The 21,143-nt window shown below is 37.6% G+C and overlaps 1 protein-coding gene across 2 annotated transcripts in view; it reads right to left on the bottom strand.

Moving 5' to 3' along the window:
- Positions 1–10,309: 10,309 nt before the first annotated feature.
- Positions 10,310–21,143, bottom strand: part of LOC133845471 (ecdysone-induced protein 74EF) — a 45,633-nt gene continuing 34,799 nt past the window's right edge. For both annotated transcript variants that reach the window (XM_062279938.1, XM_062279937.1), the window contains 3 exons: positions 14,780–15,178; positions 13,315–13,632; positions 10,310–12,362 (listed from right to left, as the gene is read on the bottom strand). In XM_062279938.1, the coding sequence (XP_062135922.1) occupies positions 11,434–12,362; positions 13,315–13,632; positions 14,780–15,178 (1,646 nt within the window). In that variant the 3' untranslated portion in view covers positions 10,310–11,433. The remainder of the gene's footprint in view (positions 12,363–13,314; positions 13,633–14,779; positions 15,179–21,143) is intronic.

Consider the following 21,143-nt stretch of genomic DNA (forward strand, 5'->3'; position numbering starts at 1 on the left):
TTCTACTTTGGAGGGTCCTTGGGAATCGCAAAGTTGGAATAAGTTATATCACCGTTGTGATCTTTTTGTTTGATTTATCGCTTTACGCTTATTTATGTTATTTACTCTTTTACTATGGACTCTTTTGAGTCTTGTTTACTTTGCAATAATTTGTTTCTTTTCTTATATATTTTTTCAAAATTTTGCTTTTCGCTTTTAGTTTTATTTATTTGCTTGCGATTTGCTATATTCTATATGGACTCCTTGGAGTCTTGTGTATTTTTACACTTTGCTTTATGTTTTTTATTTCCGTTTTGTTTTCTTTTCTTTGTAAAATTTCTTATATCTAACTTACATTAGCAATGATGTGGCCACCTTTCCTGATGGGACGGGGTTGTTCCTTTTTGCAGCTGCTACTGGGGCTCCGTGATCCATACCTTCTGGAGAGTATTCTGAGAACGGATCTTGCAGAATATGTGGTCCACCGATGCAGTTCTCACAATCTCACCTGTTACACTAGCTAATTTAATGGCTTGGTACAGGTTTGTGTTGGCTAACTTAATTGCCGAGATTGCTTGAACTGTTCCTTCAACTGACTAATTTAATAGTCGAGAAGGTTTTGCAAATTTAATTGCTTTGGTCGCACTTGGTCGAATTAACGTCCTTTTGGCTTAGTTGCACTTCGTCAAATTAATGTCCGATTGGCTGATTGTTATTTCCCAGTGATTAATTATCACGAGCCTCTATTGGGATAATAACTTGAATTGCGCACTTAGAAACTGTTTTGTTCTGTCGATGCACTATTCGTTTTCACGCACTTAGATACGGTTTTGCTCTATCGTAACGCGATTTGACCGAAAATGTTCTTTGGCGCACTTAGATACGGTTTTGCACTATCGATACGCGAACTTTCCGGTCCCTGCTCGGGCGCCAGTTAATTATTTATTTAAAAATAATAACAAAAATATATTTGATTAAGATTCCGATTGGAACCGTTCTTTATTGAAATCAAATTAGAGACTAAAGACTAATTCTAAAGCTAGCCCTATATAAAGCTGCGAGTTTCAGCAGCGGCGTTGACAGCGCTGCTTTGGTTGGTGAATTGGGTGCAATGCTTCTTATTCTTGGAATTGCTTGCACCGGCATGTGGCGGATGTATTGGGCAACTTGGCTTGGGTCTTCTTGGAATGTTTGCAGGTGCACTCGGCGCGTGCAGGAAGTTGGTCAGACGCTGAGTCTGCATTTTGGACTTGTGGGATTTGTTGTTTGGGTTTCGAAATGTTTTGTCTGTTAACTTATATTCTATATAGACTTTCGAGTATATATATATAATGTATATATGTATTTATGAATGTATGTATAAGTTAATTATTTATTTAAAAATAATAACAAAAATATATTTGATTAAGATTCCGATTGGAACCGTTCTTTATTGAAATCAAATTAGAGACTAAAGACTAATTCTAAAGCTAGCCCTATATAAAGCTGCGAGTTTCAGCAGCGGCGTTGACAGCGCTGCTTTGGTTGGTGAATTGGGTGCAATGCTTCTTATTCTTGGAATTGCTTGCACCGGCATGTGGCGGATGTATTGGGCAACTTGGCTTGGGTCTTCTTGGAATGTTTGCAGGTGCACTCGGCGCGTGCAGGAAGTTGGTCAGACGCTGAGTCTGCATTTTGGACTTGTGGGATTTGTTGTTTGGGTTTCGAAATGTTTTGTCTGTTAACTCTTCCCCCTCTAATTCGTGCTTGTCCTCAAGCAATTTTTATTTCTCAAAAGTATGGGATGTTGTTGAATTGAGGCAGTGGATTTTTCTGTAAATCTTCTTGCTTGCGGAGTGGTGGCTTCAATGTTTCTGATGGAGCTGGTGTTGGTCCAAGTTGAAGGGTAATGGTGTTCTTCTTCCGACTGCAAGCGTGAAGTCCTAACGCTGTTATCAGGATGACACCGAAGAGCGTTAACATTGTAATGCTGTTGACCATGGAATGCGTCTGTATGTATTGCAGCTTGTTGGTGTTATTGAGATGAAGCGCCTCCAGTGCTTCTAGGGATAAAATCCTTAAACGTTCAGTTTCTTCGGCTGTTATTTGTGAGATTGGCACTTTTGGTTGCATAATGACTGGCTCCATATTGTTGAATAGCCGCTCTTTGATTTGCATGGAATCGTTGATTAGGTGAATTAGAAATGACCCTTCCAGATGATTTCCGGTTCCATTCCAGACCAAATTGCCGTTGAAGTTGTTGAGGAGAATTAGACCATTGTCGATTTCCTCTATCTCCGGGATGTGATCCGCGTTGCTGAAACTGCACAGTGCTCTCTCTCCCTTAACTAGTTTCGGAATACAATGTGTTTGGCTTACATCAATAACATTCTTTTTGTCGCAAACTTTTATGTTTAAGTAGGTTTTACAATTTTTTGGTATGCCATATACTATATCATTATACAAAAATAGTTGACTTATTTCTAAGTGTACAATTGCGTTATTTTTACTATTGGTTTTAATAAAATATTTTGATATTCAATTTCTTCTAGGTTAGGAATTTTGACAATATACAAAAGTGTAGTTTTATTATGAAGCATTGATATATCGGAAAATTCCATTATCTCTTCGATTGACAATGGTGGCATATTGCCTTTTCTAAATATTTCTCCAATTTCTGTTAGTTCATTTTCATTTAGTAAAAGAGTATTTGCTATATTTAATTTGGCCCACTGAGTGGCATATTTGATATTTACTATTTCATCTTTTAATAATCGGATTTCATTATGAAGGCTAATGGCTACCTCGTTACTAAGAAAACTACTTTTTTGTATTGAATTAGTTAGGGAGTTCGATAAGGACGTAAGTTTGTTAATTCTTTGCTCCAGTTGTGTATTAACTATAACCTGTTGATTATTATTACTGATGAGATTATTGATATTTTCCTTTAACATGACGAGATCGTCATGATCTGGGTTACCTGCTATGTACTTCCAACCTGTACCTAACCAATTTAGTGACCTAGATTTTCGTTTATTTGGGGAATCTGTTATTGTTTTGAGTGCGTTAGTGGTAGCGATTAACTCATGATGTATTGTTGAATATAGCGGACTACGCTTTAGGCCCTCTTCAGTGTGACTGTTAAGTAGGTCTAGTGCTTCCTGGATTTGATTAAGGTCTATTACATGTACTAATTTTGTTGAGGATGTCTGTAACTTTCCCAGTCCCTATGAATGGTCACTGTCTGAACGTTCGTGTAGTTTGTAATGTCCATTGTAGCTTCCGTTATTGTCCATAGTAATACCCTGCGAATATTATGATTTGATGTTACTTTTATGTACGATTCTTCCAGATTCTGTTAAAATGTTTGTATTTTTATCTTCTTTAACTAATTCTTTCTTAAATCTTGGGGAAAGTTTTGAACCTAAACGAGTGTTTACTTTTACATATATTTCTTGTCCTGGCTCATAAGTTATTATTTCGTTTCTGCTTTTGTTGTGGAATTGTAAATTTTTATTTTGTGCGATCTTAAGTTTGTCAATATTGTCTTGTCTGGCCTGTTCGTACTGGTCTGGGTTTGTCGTGACTCTCCTTCCAAAGAATACCTCTAATGGTCGCTTTTTGGTTGTGGAGTGGAAAGAGTAGTTATATTCGTATATAGCTCTATCCAGGAGCTCTTCGAAAGTTCTATGGTGGTTTTCTTTCTGTAAGCATCTCATTACTTCGGAAAGTGTCGAATGGAACCTTTCTACTTGTCCATTAACTGTACTCTTATATGGTGGCGCAGTGTAAATTGTAATATTTAACTGATCCTCAAGCATGAATTTTATGGACCTTGAGTTGAGAGATTTCTCATTATCTATTACAACGAACTTAGGAACTCCATAATAGAAAATAATGTCCCTAAGTGGTGTTCGAATGTCTTCTATTGCTTTTGAATTGATTATGCGTGCCTGTGCTAGTTTTGAGAATTTATCTATTGCTGTAAGAACTAAATGGCCTTTGGTTGAGTAAATGTCGATGTGAATGATGTGACCGGGATATTCTGGTATTGGAGTTTTTTATTTCTGGATTAGGGGATGTCGGTCATATTTAGATTCCTTACAAATTTTGCATTGCCTTACTATGTTGCTTATTTTTGTTTCATTTTAGGGAAGTAGAATTTTTCTGCTAATTGAATTTTATTTTCTTCGGCACTGCGGTGTGCTCTATTGTGGATTTTGAGGATTTCCTCCTCTTGTCTAGATTCGTTGGTGAGGTCTACAGTCATGGATTGAGAGAATCGGGTTTTGACGTTTTTGAAATATTTAGGATATAATAGTTGTATTTTCCCCATTATATCCTCAGTTGTTTGGATGCCATTTATAACCGAAGGGTTGAGGTATTTTTTAAGTGTTTCTACTAATTCTTTATCGTTAAATTCCTTTTTGTATATTTCGTGTCGATGGAACGTGGGGAATGGTATAGAGAATATGTAGTCGGATTTATCTGATTTGTTAAGAAATATTTGGTTCTTGAAAACATTAATGGGGACTTCCATACTGGGTATTAGTTCGTGACTTGAGCTTTCTGCACTATGCTGAGTTGAGGCTATGGAATTGATTTGATCAGTTGATATTCTCGAGAGTGCGTCAGCTACGACGTTCTCCTTTCCTGGTTTGTAGAATATTTCGTAGTCATATTCTTCTAAGTAGGATTTCCATCTTTTAATTCTAGCATTTCCGTTCCAACTGCTCAAGGAATGTGTAAGGGGTTGATGGTCGGTGAATATTTTGACTTTTGCTTTCCCATATAAATAATTTTTGAGAGCTTTAAGTGACCAGATGATGGCCAGCATTTCTTTTCGTTAGCTGCATAGTTTTCTTCTGCTTTTGCTAGTGTTCTCGATAGGAATGAAATTGGTTGGTTGTCTTGCGATAGGACTGCTCCTATTGCGTAATTAGACGCGTCCGTTGTCAAGTGAAATTCTTTAGTAAAATCTGGATAGCGAAGAATTATTTCCTTTGAAATAAGACAACTTCGTAGTTTTTGAAAAGCCTTCAATGCTTCGGAGTCAAGAGTAATTGGTTTTTTTGATGACCTGTTTTTGGACACATGTCCATCTTCCCCTCTTAAAAGAGACGTAAGGGGTTTTGCTAACTTAGCATAACTTTGTATGAATCTTCGGTAGTAGCCGGAGAGTCCAAGAAAAGATCTCAGCTCTTTTAGTGTTTTAGGGCAGGGATAGTTGGCTATCGCTGCGACTTTATTGGATTTGTTTCGATGCCTTTATCGGAAATTACAAAACCTAGAAATTCGACTTTATTCTTCATGAACTCGCATTTATCTAACTGACATTTCATGTTGGCATCTTGTAAAGTTCGAAAAATTAACTCCAAGTTCTTGTAATGGGATTCATCATCTTTACTAAATATGATGATATCGTCTATGTAAATGAAACATATCTTACCGATATGTTCATGAAGTATGTCATCCAAAGCTCGCTGAAATATAGCGGGCGCGTTTTTGAGACCAAATGGGAGTCGTGTAAACTCATACTTTCCGTTATTGACGGAGAATGCGGTCTTTTCTATATCGGAAGGTTTCAAAGGGATTTGATGAAAACCACTTTTAAGGTCTAAAACCGAAAATACTCTATTATTGCCTAGCTGTGCAAGTACTTCACCTATCTCAGGAATAGGGTATTTGTCTGCAATGGTTACTCTGTTTATTTTGCGATAGTCTATTACGACGCGATATTTCTTTTTCCTGAAGCGTCAGCTTTTTGGGTACGATCCATACGGGAGAATTGTATGGGGACCGAGACGGTCGAATTATTCCATCTTCTAAAAGTTCTTTTATCTGTTTATTCACTTCATCTTTCAGTGACATTGGATACTGATAGAACTTGGAATATACAGGGGTGTCGGTTGATGTTCTTATTGTTGCTTGTACCTTGGTTGTGTAGGTCAGTTTTTGATTTGGATTGGCGAAGAGGTTTGGAAATTTTTTAAGAGTTGGTTTAGATTTGTTTTCTGTGTTTCTGACAGGTGGCTTGTTCTTGGTACTATTGTATTTACTGCTTCGAAGATTTGTTCTTTTAAAGGGATTTTTATCTTGTTTCTGATTACCATTAGGTTTTACTTGGATTTATTTCTGCTCTTAATTCCTTTAAGGTGTCGTTTCCTAAAATAGCATCAAAAGTTTCTAGATCTTTTAATAAGAAAAATTTCACCTCAACATCTGTTATATTGAACAAGTTGGCATTTTTGTGGTGTGTTACCAGTGTATTACCTCCTATCGAGACGGCGTGAAAAGGGTTTTTATTTGGAGTGGGGTTTTCTACAAATTTCGGCTTGATGTAATTTCTATTGGATCCAGTGTCAATGAGAATTCTAATTATTTGGCCGTTCCTCAATCTACAAGTAAAGTATGGGAGAGAGGAACTCTTTACTCTAAAAATTTAGTGCAGAGTAGTCATAAAATTCGCAAGTGTCATCTTCATAGTTGTTGTCATATTGGTCTACTTGTTCTACGTATTCTTCTATTGTTTGTTCTACGTCTGCGTGAGTCTCGTATTCAGCGACTGCTTGTTCATAGTTAGTTGTGGTATCGTAAGTTTCTGTCGAAGGTTCTGTTATTTCGTCGTTGTTTGTCTGTATGTTAAAGTTTCTCTGTCGTTTCTGTCCGTCTGGTATAGGACCGGGGGTCTTTTCCCAGCTTCGAATCGTGGTCTGTTCATGTAGTTGACAAATTTCGTTTGAACGCTGGAATCCACATCCATTGGTTCTGGACGCGGTAGCGGTTTCGGGGCCATTGGCCTAGGTGGGGCAACCTGTTGAGAGGTTGTGGCAACAGTGTATTGCCGTGGGTTGGCAATTGGTTGATACCCAGAATTTGGGAAATATTGTCTTGGTAGTGGAGTTGGTGGTAGTTGTCCGTAGTGTAAGTATTGTCGTGGCTGTTGTTGTCTGAAAGGGATTGGTGGTGGTTGTCTGTTTGAGAAGATGACATTCCGTGGGGCTGGTATGGGTTTACCATTACTGTTTCTAAAATGTGTCGGATGTCCTTTAAAAGTGGCATGTTTCGACCTAAAGGTTTGATTTTCCATTTTAAGCAGAGATGTAGTGCGGTAGGTAAGTCTGCTGGTTCTTTCATGCCTAATAACCGAGGCAAGTCACCTTGTAGCCCTCGAATGAAAGTGTCTAGCGCTTTGTCTCTGTATAATTTTGTCAACATTGCTTCCCCGTTTCTGTCAATATCCATGCTACTCGTTTTATTTAAAATTAGAGACAAGTGTCTGTATACGTCTTTGTGGAAATCTTCCACTGATTGATTCGGACCTTGTACTAATGTAGTCATTTCATATTCTAGGGTTGCTATGTCTCGTTTATCTGCATAATGTAGTGAAAGACATCTGCACATGGCATCCCAGTTAAGCGGTACCTTATATGCTTCTAAAGCTTGGTCTGCACTTTTCGTTATCTTGTCTCGGATGGTGTGCAAGATATTATGATATTTGGGCGTACCTTGGTATGAGTTATATGCTTGTAAAACACGCTCTACACTTTTTTTCCATGAGCTAAATTCTTCTGGGTTTCCACTAAACTCACGCAAACCTTTTGCTATGTCGGGTACTCTGTCAAGATCTGTCAAATTTCTTTGATGTTCTGGCGCAATAACATGATCTGGGAGACTTAGAAAATCTTCTACAGGATTGGTATGTTGTCTTATTAATATTGGCAATTGTTCGGTTAATATTTCGCTTATAGCGGCTGTTAGAGCGGCTCTGTTATCTTCGTTCATTGTGGGTCTGTTTTGTTGATGTTCTAAATGCCTATTGTTTTGTCTCTCAATTGAACGTTGTCTTTGTGCTTCGTTCACTTGTTCTATTTCTTCTGGATTTAGTATGGGGGGTCGAATTAAGTTATGACGATTGGCCATAAGCGATAAGATGAAATTTAAAAGCTATTTTTTTTTGTTTTTTTTTTTTGTTTTATATTAAAGTTTATAACCAGTGGATGGTTTTTCCTTCTACTTTGGAGGGTCCCTTGGGAATCGCAAAGTTGGAATAAGTTATATCACCGTTGTGATCTTTTTGTTTGATTTATCGCTTTACGCTTATTTATGTTATTTACTCTTTTACTATGGACTCTTTTGAGTCTTGTTTACTTTGCAATAATTTGTTTCTTTTCTTATATATTTTTTCAAAATTTTGCTTTTCGCTTTTAGTTTTATTTATTTGCTTGCGATTTGCTATATTCTATATGGACTCCTTGGAGTCTTGTGTATTTTACACTTTGCTTTATGTTTTTTATTTCCGTTTTTGTTTTCTTTTCTTTGTAAAATTTCTTATATCTAACTTACATTAGCAATGATGTGGCCACCTTTCCTGATGGGACGGGGTTGTTCCTTTTGCAGCTGCTACTGGGGCTCCGTGATCCATACCTTCTGGAGAGTATTCTGAGAACGGATCTTGCAGAATATGTGGTCCACCGATGCAGTTCTCACAATCTCACCTGTTACACTAGCTAATTTAATGGCTTGGTACAGGTTTGTGTTGGCTAACTTAATTGCCGAGATTGCTTGAACTGTTCCTTCAACTGACTAATTTAATAGTCGAGAAGGTTTTGCAAATTTAATTGCTTTGGTCGCACTTGGTCGAATTAACGTCCTTTTGGCTTAGTTGCACTTCGTCAAATTAATGTCCGATTGGCTGATTGTTATTTCCCAGTGATTAATTATCACGAGCCTCTATTGGGATAATAACTTGAATTGCGCACTTAGAAACTGTTTTGTTCTGTCGATGCACTATTCGTTTTCACGCACTTAGATACGGTTTTGCTCTATCGTAACGCGATTTGACCGAAAATGTTCTTTGGCGCACTTAGATACGGTTTTGCACTATCGATACGCGAACTTTCCGGTCCCTGCTCGGGCGCCAGTTAATTATTTATTTAAAAATAATAACAAAAATATATTTGATTAAGATTCCGATTGGAACCGTTCTTTATTGAAATCAAATTAGAGACTAAAGACTAATTCTAAAGCTAGCCCTATATAAAGCTGCGAGTTTCAGCAGCGGCGTTGACAGCGCTGCTTTGGTTGGTGAATTGGGTGCAATGCTTCTTATTCTTGGAATTGCTTGCACCGGCATGTGGCGGATGTATTGGGCAACTTGGCTTGGGTCTTCTTGGAATGTTTGCAGGTGCACTCGGCGCGTGCAGGAAGTTGGTCAGACGCTGAGTCTGCATTTTGGACTTGTGGGATTTGTTGTTTGGGTTTCGAAATGTTTTGTCTGTTAACTTATATAATTGTATTTGTTTGTTTCTTATGTACTTTTAATGGGAGGTATATGTAGATTTCAAATTTGTAGCGGGTTGCAAATATTTGTATGTTTACGGATCATTATAACTATATATGTATATATAGATAGATAAATACTATACGATTTTGTGGATAAATAAAACTCATGCATATTGAAATAATAATTTTATTTTAATAATAAAAAATAAAAAATAATCATAAAAAATGTTTACAATGAACAGAGTTAAACTCAAAACTCACTTTGTTGTTGTTTTTTTTTTATTCATTCATCAGCATTATTATCATTATCATTTTCATCTTTATCATTCTCTCGAATCATTGAACAAAAAGTTGAAATCGAAAAATCGAAAAACCTCTTTCATTCCGTTTTGCTTGACATACACAATTAATAAAGATAAAGATAAAGGTACTTAGAGAACGCAACTATTATAATGTATAAAAGAAATATCGAATAGTATATAGAACTAGGAGTTTGTTTTTTTTTTTTGTTTCTTTCATTATCATTTCTTCATCTTGTTGTTTTGTTTGTTTGTTTCATTCTTATTTTCATTTAATTTAACTTTAGTTTAGTTTATGCAGTTAAGAGATTGCACATTTTGGGCAGTGTTTGGAAATTGTTGGTGTGTGAACAAGTATGTGTGTGTGTGTGTGTGTTGCATTGAGAATTATTGTTGTTGTATTGTTGTTGTAGTTGTAAGTATTGGAACTATTACTTTACTTGATGGTAGAGTTGTGGCAGTGTGACGTAGTTAACAACAAAAGAAAAAGCGTTTACAAAAATCGTTTCAGACATAAACTTCAGACCAAAAGTAAATTAATTTTTCCATCTCTTCTAAAAGTATTATAGAATATTTGTTTTTGTTAGCGTGAGAGCTGTCATTCATGCGAAGCTCCACTGTACTTAATGCTTCACATTTGTTTTTGCTTTATCCGAAAGTCGTGTTACAGTGCAGCTTCGATTAATGCGCCTGCTGTTGTGATTGTTGTGGTTTGTTTGTTTTCTGTTTTTCTGTTCTTTAAATATACAAAACTTATGAGATAATAATTACAAAGAAAGTTTAGACCAGCAGCTACTTATGTTTTTGTTTTACTTTTTTTTCTTTCTTTTTTTATGTTTGGGCTGCAGTTAGGATTTTGGGCAGGGGGGTGTAGAAGAAACACTTAAATAAATAAACTATTGTTAAGCATAAAACTAATTAAAACTAAGAAATATTTCTCATCTTTATAAAATAAGCAACAAAAACAATGAGCCCAAGCGACAAGCCACAAGAGTTCTGGAATTTGGGAATTCCGAGATCTGATTCAGCAGCTGTCTTTTGGGCTGATGATGGGAAATGGATTTAAGGGGGAAGTTTAGGGTTTTTTGTCGGGGAAGTTTTGTGGGATTGAGGGTTATCAGTAGATATATTAGGCTAGGTATACAGTAATTCGTAGCTAAAGGTTTCTTGTTTCACATACACACATATCAAATATCAATAAGAACGCGTCGATCGATCATCAATAATAATAATAATAATCAATAATAATAACAATATGCAATTGTAATAATAATTAAATGTTAAACGTTAAATGTTACAATTAAAACACTAAAGCCAATGAATAGATCATTAATTACTAAACTCATCTCTTATCTTTCCGTATTTTTTTTTGTAGTTTTTTTTCTGTTGTTGTTGTTGTGTATGTTTAGAATATGTACATATATGTAACTATGATGTAATATGCATACACATGTGTAGGGTATTTGAATATTCGCCTAGCAACTATGTAATTTATACTCTTCCGCAAGTTTTGTTTTTTTATATAGAATACAACTGTGTGATCTGTGATCTTAGACCTAGAAAAACTCAACATGTACAAAAAACACCGTTCCTCACATTTATCGAAACAATTACAATGTAGCGTACCAATAAATCTCTCTCTCTATATATTATATATACTTACACATAGTATATATCTTTCTATATAGTATATATATATATTTGCTTAGTTTGGATGCTTCGCTATCTCTCTTCTCTCTTCGTTCTCTATCTCTGTCTCTGTTTTTTATATTTCTACTATTGCCGCTAGCCGGTTCAGCTCCCATTCTATTGCCACCGATTCCGTAAGGTTTACGTCTATTTACATGCCATCTCTCTCACTCTCTCTTACTCTCTCTTACTCTCTATTTCTCTATACGCCATTGCAATCGATCTCGACGATATCCTTGGGCACATCGACAAACTGATAGACCAAACGCTGACCATCCACCTTGGCGAGGATGCCACGTTGATAGTAATATCTCAGAGCTCGTCCCATTGTCTCGTAGTTCATGTCCGGCTTGTTCTTGTGCATGCCCCAGAGACGTGACACTGCCTTGGAGTCGACCAGCTTGAAGACGCCCTTCTCTCGGTTCGTCCACTTGATGAAACGCGGACAGTACTCACGATCCTGGAGCAGCTTGAGCAGGAACTCCCACAGATATGTGGTGGATCCTTCGCGACTTCGTCGCTTCACGCCCATCTCGAGCTTCGGCTTGCGGGGCTTTTTCGCCTTGCGCTGCTGGAAGCCGCCCAGCTCCAGCATATAGGAGAGATCATAGTTGACGCTCGACGTCGCCGGCTGCTGTATGACGCTCTGCATCGCTGCCGCTGCGACGGCGCTGCTGCTGCTCACAACCGATGCTGCGGCCGCTGCCGCCGCCGCTGCTGCCGCCGCATTGGCAATTGTGGAATGCGTGTGCTGTGCTGCTGCGCTGTGCAGCTGCTGATGTGGATGCGTCGCCGATAGTTGTGATTGCGTGTGCTGTTGTTGCTGCTGCTGCTGTTGTTGTTGTTGCTGTTGCTGCTGTTGTTGCTGGTGATGCAATTGCTGCTGGTGATGCTGCGACAGTTGCTGCTGCGTTGCATGTGGCGACTGTTGTTGCTGCTGCTGCTGATGTTGCAGGGAATGATGCTGATGTGTGGCAAAGGCGTTGCCATTTGTGTTGCGCTGCGACGTCGCTGTCGTTGGCGCATTGAAGTAGGACGTTGTCAGATAATTCGGGCCGGCACCCGGCGTTCCAGGATTGACGCCGCCGACGCCGCCATTCGACCCACTGCTGCCATAATAATTATCGGGCACTGAAATGGAAAAGATTGTTTGCGGTTAGTTAACGAGTCGATTCGATCGCATGTTTATCGTCTGCAGACCACTGTAACAGTGATTTCACAGGTACACAAAAAACACACACACACGAACACACAACAGTGGTTTGTAAGTTTGTCTGCTATTTAGTAAGTTTTGTTTTACATCCGGCGTCAACGGCGCTGCCGTTGCCCAATTCAACTGTCAGCTTGGTCGCTCGGTCGGTTCACGCTAGGTGGTGGGTGGTGGGCAGGGGGAGAGTGGGAGAGGGGCTGAAGCGAGTGAATAAAATCAAAAGTAGTCGCTCACCAACACCAACAAACAATGCGAGCGCCAAGCTCTGTGCGAGAGAGCAACGCACGCTTTCGTTCGTTTCATTTTGTTCGTTCGGTTTTTCGTTCGTGTCTTTTCGTCGCATTATTGCAATAGCTGCGTTGGTGTTTGCCTTCGTGTTGGCTCTCTGGCGCTCCAAAAGAGCGCGAGAGTAAAAGAGAGCAAGCAATGGGAGCCAAGCATTGCCACATTGGCCGCGCTGACTGTTGTCGCTGCCGTTGTCGTTGTCGTTGTCGTTGTGACCTTCACAATTTGCGCAAAGGCAATGTGTCGATGACCACAGATTTTACACAGCAAAGACTCTCACACACACATACGTGCAGACAGCGAGACATACGAAGCGAGGCAAAAGCATAAAAGCGGACGAGTGCAACACATTCTTATTGCAATTGATTGTGTCGCTTTTGTGTCTGTGTGTGTGTGTGCGTATGTACAACTGCATGTACATACATACATATGTATTTGTATGTATGGAAGTGTGTGTGTACAAGCTGTTCATTTGTTTGCTATTCTGTCATTTTTCGTTTGCTGAACTTTTGCCTCCATAGTATTATTGTATGTATTTTATGTGTAGTGTATTTATGCGTTTCACTTGCGAATACTTTCGATACTCACCCCCAACACTGCGACTCCATATATTCCGCAAATTCGCCGCATTATTCTGGTATAAATTCGGATGCAGAAATGTGCCCGTATGCAGGTGCGCCGCTGCTGCAGCCGCCGCCGCCGCTGCCACTGAGTGGGTGGCCGCCGCTGCTGCTGCAGCGACTGCGGACGCCGATGATGTTGCCGATGCTGCTGCCGCTGATGTTGCTGCCGCTGGGGGCATGCCCCCAAGGCGCGCCTTCAACTCATCTGCGCATGGCTGGCCGCCGGAACTGGAGCTGTCCACGTCGGACACACCGCTATCCGCCGGACTGGGCGGAAATGAACCTGCACAGCGAAGCAGAAAGAAGAAGGACAAGGATTAACAAGATGTTCGAGATTGGGCAAGTCACTTGAGCAGTTGCATTTCAAGTTTGAGTGGAGTGAAGTGTGCTCGACTACAAGATACTCTATAACTTTATTTTTAATCAAAAAAGTACAACAATATTCATAGTTACACATATATAAAATATGTTCGCAAGATACTCGAATTTTCGTCACTTGCCTATCTTTATATCTTAATAATATTAAAATATATTGTTTATTAGGAAAGTCTTCTCCTACCTATGAATGTATAGGATTTTCTATTACAAAATACTTGCTATTATCATTAAAAATAAAATATTTAAAATTTGAATCTAAGAACTCAATACATGACTGATTAATAATACAAAATTATTTAGATATTTATTGAAAATTATTCTTTTTAGTCCTAGAAGAAGCTTCTATAAGATTTTCGACTGATTTCTGAATATTAAAATTTAATAATTATTAGGAAAGTGTTTTTCTAGCTATAAATCTATATCCATTATAAAAAACTTGCCATTATATTATCATTAAACACAAAATATCTAAACAATACATTACTTTTTAAAACCTCAAAATTATTTAAATATTTATTAAAAATTTTTCTTTTTAGTCCAGGAAGCCCTATATAAGATTTCCGACTCACTATATTTTGAAACGATACTAAAATAATATTTTAATATTTATAGTTTAGTTTTATAAATTTCTGCTTAAATTATGTAAAGCACTCCTTGCTCTAGGGATTATGAACTTTACAAAATTTCCAACTCTCTAAATTTTAGAATATTTTAGAAAAGTTTCTTCTAATGGACTTTTATGACTAAAGCAACTAAAGGAGTGTAGTTGCTCTTCATTTCATAGATAATTATGTTTACTCCTTCCTTTCAGTCTGTTGTTTACATGTTCGCTTTGACATTTATTCATAATACACCGCTACCCTTTTTTAGTAGTAGGGTATAAAGTATAACAACAACCAGTAAAGGGCGTGTGCAGTGGTTCACCTTCACCTGGCTTTCCTGCTGCTGCTGTTTGTGGCTGCTGCAAGGCTAAGACGATTGCTATGGCTTTGGGGCTGGTGCTCAGCAAGCACTCAGCACTCAGTATTCAGTGTTCAGTATTCAGCACTCACCTGTTGTGGCCGTCGTGTAATTTCTGTGATGTGGATTGTGAATTGCACCGCCGCTGAGCAGATTGTGCAGCAATGGCCGATGTGGAATGGCCAAAGGTTGTTGCTGCTGTTGTTGTTGCTGTTGCTGCTGCTGCTGTGGATGCCCATTGTTGTTGCTGTGTAAGCTGTGTTGTTGTTGCTGCTGCAGCGGAGTTAAGAGCGTATTCTGTTCGGTCTTGATGTGCAACAATGTTGTTGCCCCACCAAAAGACTGTTGTTGTTGATTCTGCTGCAGGTGCTGTTGCTGTTGATGTTGCTGGTGTTGTTGATGTTGTTGCTGCTGCTGCTGTTGCTGATGCTGCTGCTGCTGCTGATGAGGTGACGGACTGGTTGATTGTTTGACAATAGGAATTTCAGTATCTGCAATTACAAATATGCAAAAAAAAAACATTTAATTAGTATTTATTGTATAGATAATCTATAATTAATTTACAATTAAGTCAATTTGTATGCAAGTATTCACTGCCGGAAATTTGCATATTTTAGCAGTATCAAACGTTGAATGGAGTGAAATAACAATATAATATGCAGACAGTCTTATAGAGAATAAAACGTGAATATATTACAAGCTGAAATATATTTGATTTTTGTGCTTCCGACGAATTTTTAAACAACACTTTAGCCTTAATACTAAGTTGTATAGTATTTTTCATATATATTTTGATTAAAATTAATATATATATATCATTTTTCTTGTTTAGGGTATTCACAACTCAGATTATATTATAAAAACAAAATTATTATAATTTCATTTTATTTTTGTCTTCTTTATTTTAATTGGCTTATTCAATTGACTGCAACGAGTAACAAGTTTCTCACTGTCAAGTTTGTTAGCCCAATTATGCACTTTGAAACCTCCTTTTGTTTTGCGGTAAATCCAAAAGTGGCGCTATCCAAATATTTGAAATGAGCAAAACTATGTAATTAATTTTAAAGGCTTCATTTGTCACTCGACGCGAAACCACTCGAAAAATGTCTGGCAACTGTAGCGACCCAATTAAAAAGCGACTTTATCTCATCATCCTCGACCACAGCAATAACAACAGCAACAACAGCAACAACTTCAAGTAACTTCAAATACTGAATGTATTTTTGTTGTTGTTTTTTTGTTATTTTTCACCGCCCTCTGCGGGCAACTGAAACCTGTCAAAATGTCTAAACTCACATGGAATTTAAAGCTAATAATACTTAAGTAATTCGCAACATACATAATTACACACAAAAAAAAAAGTTGCTGTTATTGTTATTGTTGCTGTTGCTGTTGGCATGTTGAGCGACATGCAAAAGTCGCCAAGAGGGTTGGAAAAAATAAAAAACGCGAACAAAACACACTCACAATTTAAATGCCCCAATTTGGCGAGCCATGAACTCAAAGCAACAACAAAATCAATGACAAAAGAAATGCAAAGTGAGAAAAGAGGCAAAACGCAAAGGCAACAATAACAATAACAACAACAACAACTAAAGCTAAAGTGAAACAAAAAATTGCATCTCACTTTCTTTTGCTCTCGTTGTTGTTGCTGTTGTCGGTGCATTGAGGCGCAACGCAAGAAAAATGCTCAACTTGTGTTTTTCGCTATACGTTCATACAATATTTTTTTTCTTTCGAATCTTGTTGTTGTTGAAAAGTAAAAGTGCATTTTCACTTATTTTATGCAGCAGCTAAAGAAGAAGAAGCAGCAGCAGCAGCGCAGAAAGAAAAAAAGCACAAAAAACAGAATTGCATTGAATGTCAAGCTGTTCACACACACACACACAGACATATAGAGTTGTCTCGCTCTCACTCTCGCATGTGCAGTGTGTGTGCAAGCAACAACAATAACCACAGCTACAAAGCTTGCATGCAAACGCACACACACACACGTACACATGTACAATTGGCAGCAAGAGAGGAAGAGAAATCAGGTCAAGGCTTGTCGGCGTTGTTGTTGCTGTCGCTGTTGCTGGCAGCGACGTCGACAGCAACGACGACGACGACGAGTTTACAATTTATGCTTTGCTGGCTGCATTATTGCATGTTGTACGCTGTACGTTTGAGTGTGTGCGCTTTTTACAGCTTTTTAAATACATTCACACATTCGGTATGTATGTATGTATTTGTATTTGTGCCTATACAAGCTTACAGACAATTCGCTGCCTCGTCGCCTCGCGTCTCGTTTTCGTTTCGTTTCGTTTCAATTCGTTCGTTTCGTTTCGTTCGCTTGCTTGTTGTGGGTGAATGAGAAGCATGTAAAAAGGTATATATACATATTTATACGATATAAATGTGAATATCTACATACAACAAATTCAACAAAAACTGCTGTAAAAATATGGCACACATGCACTGCTATTTACCTAAAAAAAACATCGAAAATCGACAAAAAAAATGCTGGCTTCGACCTGTGTGTAGCCAGCAAGTCGTGACGGAAATTGCGGGCAGCAAGCAGCAGACTGCAAAATCAGCTGGCCACACTCTACCTGTTCTCTGCCTCCCCCGCCCCCGCCTTCTTCTTCCTCACTTCTCGCTCACAGCTGCTTCGCATCGTGCGAAACTGCAGCGTCGACTGTTCGATATTTTATTTAGTTTTTTTTTTGCAGCGCACAAACAACTTTTATTTCTTTGGCGGAAATTGTAAACATTAGACGAAACACGAAACAATTTTTTTTTTTTGGTTGAGAATATTTCTTTTTTTTTTTATTGTTGTTTTTGTTGTTGGGTGGCCGATTAGTTACTTAAATGCGAAATTGGTTTTGGCGGAAATGCCTGTCAATTGTTTTGCTGAATATTTTTGCTTCGCAGAATTTGTGGGAAATCAGAGCACGTGAATATGCCGAGTTGAGTTCAATATGGCCAACAAGGCGTATGCGTGACGTGTGAGTACTTCGAGTGGGTTCACTTTACGTATACGTAATATAAGATATACATATAAGCAATTTGTGTTTATACTTTAGCTGCTTAAAGTTCACAACTGTCGAGTGGAGATATTCTTGAATCTTCGGTTGCACCTGGCGTATGCGTAATATCACGTATACGCAATGTTTTGCTGCCAATATATGTATAGTATATATTGTATTTTAATCTTGAAAACAGAGCAAAACACTTCCTAGTTTCTATTTATTCGATGGCTGAAGGAGCGTAAACAACAGGCGTATGCGCAATATGCTAAGCAACATCACGCATACGCAATGTGGGCTGCATTAAGAGCTGAGCTCCTTGCAAAACGAAGCGAAACACCCAATTTACACCACATTTCGCATTGCAATGGTGAGCCAAATGTGCGCTGACCTCTAAAAATGCGGTCTAATAAAAATAAAAATAAAAAACAAAAAACAAAAAAGAGCACAGAAATAGACAACAACAATTTCAGAGACATTATGAGAAAACAACAATTGGCCAACATGTTTGTCGGTATGTTTGTGTCTATTCGTGTAATTAACGGTAAAGTCATGTATTTCTTTTGCCTATTTATATATATTTGTATGTATGTATGTATATATATTTTATGTACTATTTCCCCGGCCGAATTTGGACTTGAACTGCCTCGTTGATATGTGTGCGGCGTTTTGGGACAGTTACATCACAATCCACAATCCACACACACACACACACTCCACACACACACACACACACAATGGAGCCGCAGCATTTGCGAATAGTAGGTCAATGTAGGTATGCATCGCTTTATTGTTGTCACTGCGGTTGTTGTTGTTGTTGTCATGATTAGTTGTCTTTAGTACTCGAACATGTTCGGGTTGCTTGTGCGAAAGTTTTGACACTTGCTTCACTACAGGATATCTGCAAGTCGAACAGTCTCCACAAAGCAACACTTGTTTTATTTGTTGTTTTTACTGTTGCTGCTGCGTCATTTTGTTTACTGGCCTATTTAATGTTTTGTATTTTTTTTGTGGGCGGTCGCAAAGTGCGAGTAATAAATCAAATCATTTCTTTTGTGCGAATCAATTTTGAAATCGATTTTCAAGAAAGACACACACTATGAATTGGCTTCAAATCTGATAAGTTGGCTTAAAAACAATTTGATTTAATAAGGAATTAGGTAAGCGCCTCCATATTGTTGTTGTCTGCGCTAAATGCAAATACTTATTTACGTGTATCTTTTTTTTGTGTATTTGCTTATTTACGTCAACTGAAAGCAGTAAATATCAGCAATCATTTCAATAAATTGACAAAAAAAAACCAAGCAAATTAAGCGATCTGACTGTAGAATAAAATATGCAATTCGAAATTTACATTTTAAGGTTCATAAAGTTCGGCGTTTTAAATTGATCGTAAAAAAAAGCAACAAAGACAAATTTGAGATACTTTTAAAATAAAAAATAAAAATAATAATTACTAAAATAAACCAATTTTTGATTTATAATATAATGGAATAGTCGGCATATTATTTAAGAATTTATGTAAAAAAAAGTTTGAGGCTTATAATATTAGTTTAGTATAAAAAAGTCTAATCTAAGGACTAAGAAAAATGCCCCTCATTTTAAATATCCTTAAGAAAACTTTATAAAAGTACTATTTTGTTTATATAATCATTTGAGTTTGTATGATCATTTGAATATAACATTTAAATTATCATTAAATATCAAATACATATAATCTTTTTTTTTAACTCTTTTCAATCATCATTGAAATAAAAATAAAAGTAAACAGCGATGTATGTAGTATATTTATATTATTTAATTACTTTTATAATAACTACCAAACAGCTCAGGAAATTTACCCAAAAATAAAAAAAATATAATATAATTATCGATGTATTTCTCTTAGAACACATAAAATATGCATTGACATCTGTTCGTATTTGTTTAACTTACATATGAAAGCAAGCGAGTTTGTTTTATTCGTGTGTAAATATTTGCGATAATTTACAGACACAAAGACAACATACTACAATATATATGTACATACATATATTTGTTATATATATTATATGCAATATACATACTTTATTGCACTTTGCCAAAACGGAGCTAAAGCTAACGACAATAACAAGAGCCGAAAAATTTATGTGCATTCCTATGTGTGTGTGTGCAGTTGTGTTTGTATTTGTGTGTGTGTTTGTGTGAATGTTTCACAGCCAGCGAAAGCAATTTCAATTTGACTGTAACAACAGCACAAGCAACAGCAACAGCAACAACAGCAACAACAACAACTAACAATAAGAGTAAGAGCTACAACAACTGCGACGCTGACGACCGATTAACCAAAAGTAATATGCGAATAACAGAAACACAGACAAAAGAAAGCAACAGCAAAAGCAACAACAAGAGTAACAGCAGAAGCAGCAACAACTGCGACAACAACAACAATAACAACAATAACAGCGACAACGTCGTCGACGACGACAACAACTCAAAAGTTCTATATTTAAATATTATAATTTATGTGTTTGTTTGGCTATTGTACGTGCACATGTACACACACACACAGTTGCAAGTGTATATGTGTGTGTTGTTGTCCTCTTCCTTTTGCCCACTTCCAACATTCCCGCATTCCCCCAACCGTCGACTGCTTCCGTCAGCGAACTCAGTTCCCAGTTCATTCCCACTTTCCGTTCCCAGTTTTTTTGTTGTTGTTTTTTTTGTGACTGGCGCTCTTCTCTTCCCCATCTCCCGTTCTTTCTCTCTCTCGCACTCTTTTTGCTAAATTCCTGTTCTGTGCGCATTGTTGTTGTTGCTGTTCTTGTTGTTGTTGACTGGCTTATTTTGGCTTTCATGCCTCTGTTGCTCTGTCGCTTTGCTCTGCTCCGAACGTAAGTATGTGTTTGCGTGTGTGTGTGGGGTGCAAAGAATAAAAGCCGCAGTCGGCTATCGTGTATATTTTGTTGCTTCTTTTGTTCTTGTATTTGTGAGTCGCTGTCGCCGTCGCTGTCGTCGTCGCTGGGCGCATTTGTTTGCCTGGCTCCGTGACTGTTGGTGAGCGACTGTATGTGTGTGTGAGTGAGGGTATGTGAGTGTGTTTGTGCTTGTGCGCTTTTTGGAAATTCAGTCTCAAGTTCAAGGTCTCGCGGATAACGCACACACATGCAAACAAGTGCGAGACGCACACACACACATACACACGATTCTTATTGCTTGTATAAGCAAACACACACACACACAAATACGTACATATGTATATGCGGGCATATAAAGCGAAATTCTCATTAAATGCAGCTGTATGCTAACTGTGTGTTTACTTTTTGTCGCTGTTTTTTACACACATATTATATACAAATATATAGCAACAAAAAAATTAAATAAGGAGCAGCATCAAAATAAATAAATATAATCACAAAAAAAAGATGTATACAACAAAAAAATAAAAAACGCTGCGACTACAAAAATT

Source organism: Drosophila sulfurigaster, chromosome 3 (assembly GCF_023558435.1).
Source record: "Drosophila sulfurigaster albostrigata strain 15112-1811.04 chromosome 3, ASM2355843v2, whole genome shotgun sequence".
Lineage (NCBI taxonomy): Eukaryota > Metazoa > Arthropoda > Insecta > Diptera > Drosophilidae > Drosophila > Drosophila sulfurigaster.